This window comes from Arachis hypogaea, chromosome 12, assembly GCF_003086295.3.
Source record: "Arachis hypogaea cultivar Tifrunner chromosome 12, arahy.Tifrunner.gnm2.J5K5, whole genome shotgun sequence".
Lineage (NCBI taxonomy): Eukaryota > Viridiplantae > Streptophyta > Magnoliopsida > Fabales > Fabaceae > Arachis > Arachis hypogaea.
In genome coordinates this window covers 17,511,549-17,515,686 of record NC_092047.1, presented here as the reverse complement: position 1 = coordinate 17,515,686, position 4,138 = coordinate 17,511,549, and the positions used below count along the sequence as shown (strand labels likewise).

At 39.7% G+C, this 4,138-nt stretch overlaps 1 protein-coding gene across 1 annotated transcript; it reads right to left on the bottom strand.

Moving 5' to 3' along the window:
* Window positions 1-3,607: 3,607 nt before the first annotated feature.
* LOC140176647 (uncharacterized) lies at window positions 3,608-4,138 on the bottom strand. The gene has a single exon (XM_072208182.1). The coding sequence runs from the start codon at window positions 4,136-4,138 to the stop codon at window positions 3,608-3,610; it is 531 nt and encodes a 176-aa protein (XP_072064283.1).

Here is a 4,138-nt window from a genome sequence, read left to right as displayed (position 1 = left end):
GTGAAATATGAGAAATGCATGTTGTGATATATGCTTGATGGATGATTGAGGTTGAATTGATGGGTGGTACCATGTTGATGGTGAGTATGATGTTGATTATGTATAATGATGGTTAATTGGAAATGGTATTATTGGAAATTGGGATGAGGAAGGATGTATGACATGATATTGTGTTTGTCCTTTAACCATTTGATTGAGAAGTGTTAAAATGGTTGGATGTGGTTTTGGAAACCTTGGTAAAGTGTCAATGTGTGAGTTGAGGATGGCTTGTTGTTGATTTTGGTACATTTTGAATGATTTCAAAGAGAAGGATTGAAATTGGCATGTTTGATTGATTTTGAAAAGAGTTGAAAGTGGCTTGTTTTGAAAATGGCACCTTGTGGTTTTGTATGAAAACATGGTTTTTGGGCATACTTTGACGGGACATAACTTGGACTACGGATCTCTGATTTGTGCCAAATCTGTTTAGAAATGAAATTGGATCCGAGATGTCCATGCCGTTTGAAGAACGAGTGAAAAACGATTTAAAATGAGGAAGTTATGTCCGTCGGAAGATTGGGGTTTGAATCTGTAAATTCTGCAGCTTTTAACTTAGAAAATTTTTAGCAGAATGACCCCTCGCGCATAGACGCACTTGGTGCGTACGCGTGGACCTGTTTTCATCCCAAAGTTAATTTTTGAGTTTTAAAAGCCAAATTTCATACTTCTAAGCCTCCGATCTCACCACTTATGTCTTAAATCATTATGATATGCCTAGCATGAGAAAAAGGGCTAGTGAATGTGGTAACTTGCGAGTGAAGCAAGGGAAAAATGAATGATCATTGAGGATCAAAGATGATTATGTGAGATGCGGAGAATGGCGGTGGAAGTGCTTGTTGTGCCATGGGCCGAAGGGCCGTAATTGTTAATGAATTGGCTGGTTATGGATTTAGCCGTGAGCCGGATGGCTAGATTATTGCCGTGTTACGGCGGAGCCATGTTTATGGCCAAGTATAAATGCATATATGATGTTGATTGAATTGTGAAGGTTTGCACTTCCACCATTGGAGATGAGGGTTTCCCTGGGTAGTAGCAATGGCTAGCCACCATGTGCTCCAGGTTGAGACTCGAAACTCTTTTGACCCTATGTCGTAAGTGTGGCCGGGCACTGTGAAAGGCCCGGATGAGCTCGCCCCCATAAATATTCACCAGTGATGGTGATGGATAAATATTCACCAGTGAGGGTGATGGATATGGATCATGATTATGATCAAGTTTATGATGAGTATAACTCGAGTTGGGGATGCACGACAGAGGGACAGTCCAATGGCTAGCTACCAGGACTTGTCGGGTTGGCTCTATAACCGACAGATGATATCATCAGCCACTAGGGACAGGCATGCATCATAAGCATACTACATGAATTGTTTGAGATTGCCTATTTGACTGCATATTACTTGCTAATTGCCTAAATGCCTTATTTGTTCCTATTTGTAAATCTCTTGTCTGATATAACTGTGTTTGCTATATTATACTCCTGCTGGTTGTTGGGAGGTCTGAAGGAAGTAGAAAGGGAAGTATTAGTTAGACTGAAGGATCTTTAGTTAGTTGCCACTTACGGTTTAGCTTGTTTATAAGCTTTGATATTTTCTGGAGGAAGTTCTAGGATTGCCTTCGGCTTTCCTCTATTATTATGTATTATATATGTGGAAGCTGTTACCGTACTGGGGACCTCTGGTTCTCACCCATGCGGATTTTGTGGTTTTCAGATGCAGGACGCGAGGCTTCTCGTTGAGGCATGCTGGGGACTTCTGGATTAGCGAAGATTCTTGTTCTCGGGACTCTATCTTGATTTATATATCTTGTTTAGATACTTTTATCTCCATTAAATAATACAAACTGTGATGACTCCTTCTAGAGGGGATTTTGGAGATTAGGTTTTCGGTATTTATGTCCCTTTGGGTTTTCCTTGGGGTTTTCCTTATTTTATTATATGTATATATTGCTATGCTCGAACCGGTTACCTTCGCAGCCGAATTTTGAGTCTTGATATTCCTGTTTTTGATACTCTTTATATATATGATCTTGTGTTAGCTTATCCTTTGCTCGTTGTGTTAGTGATCGGAGTGTTGCGCTTTCGAGTTGCGGTTTTTGTTTATCCTTTTTTTCTACAAGGCTCCTAGTTATAATCAATCATTCATACTACTATACGTACTAAATTTTTGTTTTAGAGGTCGTAATACCTTGCCATCTCTGAATTATGACTTAAGCATAAGTCTCTGTATGGTAGGGTGTTACAGTTGTTGTAGGCGCATAAAACAAAACAATAAAGAAAGCAATAAAGAACTGGTATAGAAACAGTAATGAGAAATCAGCTAAGGCTTTGAAGATGCTTCATCTTTCCGGATTAATACTTCTTACCGACTACTTTAACAATGAATGATTCATTCTATGGTAAAGCTATAAGTGATTAACGCCATGGATCATGGTCAATTAATCTCTTCTAATCCATATCAAACGCCATGGATCGTGGTCATTCAATATGAACGAGGGTGATGCTCACGCAATTCATTCTCACTTGATCCTACTCAAAATTTCACAGACAAGGTAAGATCTTTCGGATTGGAGGATGAAGCTCAATCTTCTAGCCTTAGCGCCACAGAAACCTCATTACCAATGACTAATGAGATTATATGTCACTTATCCCAATTAGCCCAGATAAATTATTGGTCTAGGTGATGCATTCTCACGCTTATAGCTCAATACTATCCGGGTCAGGACTCGTAGAGAACTCGTGTAGAATAAGGGGTCATACTCTCGTTCCACCCCAGATTCATTAGATGAAGAACGACAATGCATCCTAGAATAGAATCAAACATATATTAAAATAGAGAAGTAATCATATTAATCCATAGGAATAAGTAGAGCTCCTAATCTTAACCTAGGAGGTTTAGTTGCTCAAAATTTACAGAAAAAATGGAGAAGATCTGTCTAATGCCGTCAGAACTCCCTTAATCCTAAGTGATCTCCTCTTTAAATAGTAAATACTAACCTTAAGAAATGTTAAATTTAAATTAAAAAATACAAAGATAAGACTGCATAAGCTTAAGGAGTGCTAAAATCCACTTTGGGCCCACTTTGGTTGAGTGATTTGTCTAAGCCTGGCGTTCAACTTGGAGAATGGGCGTTGAACGCCAGCTAGGGGGTGAACATGCTGCTCCCTTGGTCCCTTGGTGGCGTTGAACGCCAGCTTTGGGCGTTCAATGCTGGGCTTGTTCCCTTTGGGGCGTTGAACTCTAGATGTGGACGTTCAATGCCAGTTATGGGCAGTGATCTAGAAGATAAGTATAGACTATACATATTTCTGGAAATCTCTAAAAGTTAGCTTTCCAAATCCATTGAGAACATGTCATTTGGACCTCTGTAGCTCAAGATATGCTCGTTGGAATGCACGGAGGTCAGGATCTGATAGCATCTACTATCCTTTCTTCGTCTTTGATCAAGATCTTGCCAAAATTACTCAAAAATCACCTAAAATCATAGGAAAAATACAAAAACTCAAAGTAGCATCCAAAAGGTAAATTTTTCACTAAAATACACTAAAACTTACTAAAATTAATAAATCTAACTAAAAATAATATGAAAATGCTATGAAAAAACGTATAAGAAATTCACTTATCACAGCTACCACATGGCTAACCTCCTCGTCGTTTATGTACTCTCTTGCCACGCATTGTATCTCTTGCATCTTCCATACATGCTTGGTGGTTAAATGTTTTCGGAAATCCTCGTTCACTAAGCCGTTAGTGAGGCACAAGATGGCCACGGAGTCCATGAGACTGTCAATCTCTAAGCACTCATTGTTGAAACGGTCCAGGTACTTTCTCATGAGCTCTCCAACCCATTGTGTTATCCCTAAGAGGTTGACCGAGTACTTTGCCTTAATAGGAGTGGTGAATTGGGCTAGAAACTTTAGAGAAATATCAGAGAAGGTAGTTATAGAACCTTGTGGGAGGGAATTGAACCAACGGATTGTCGGTCCCGCAAGAGTCACGAGAAATGCCCGGCACCTGACCGCATCTCCCACACCCTCCAGGTTTATTCTAGCCTTGAATGTTGTGATATGCTCTTGTGGGTCTTTGGTACCATCATACCTCAT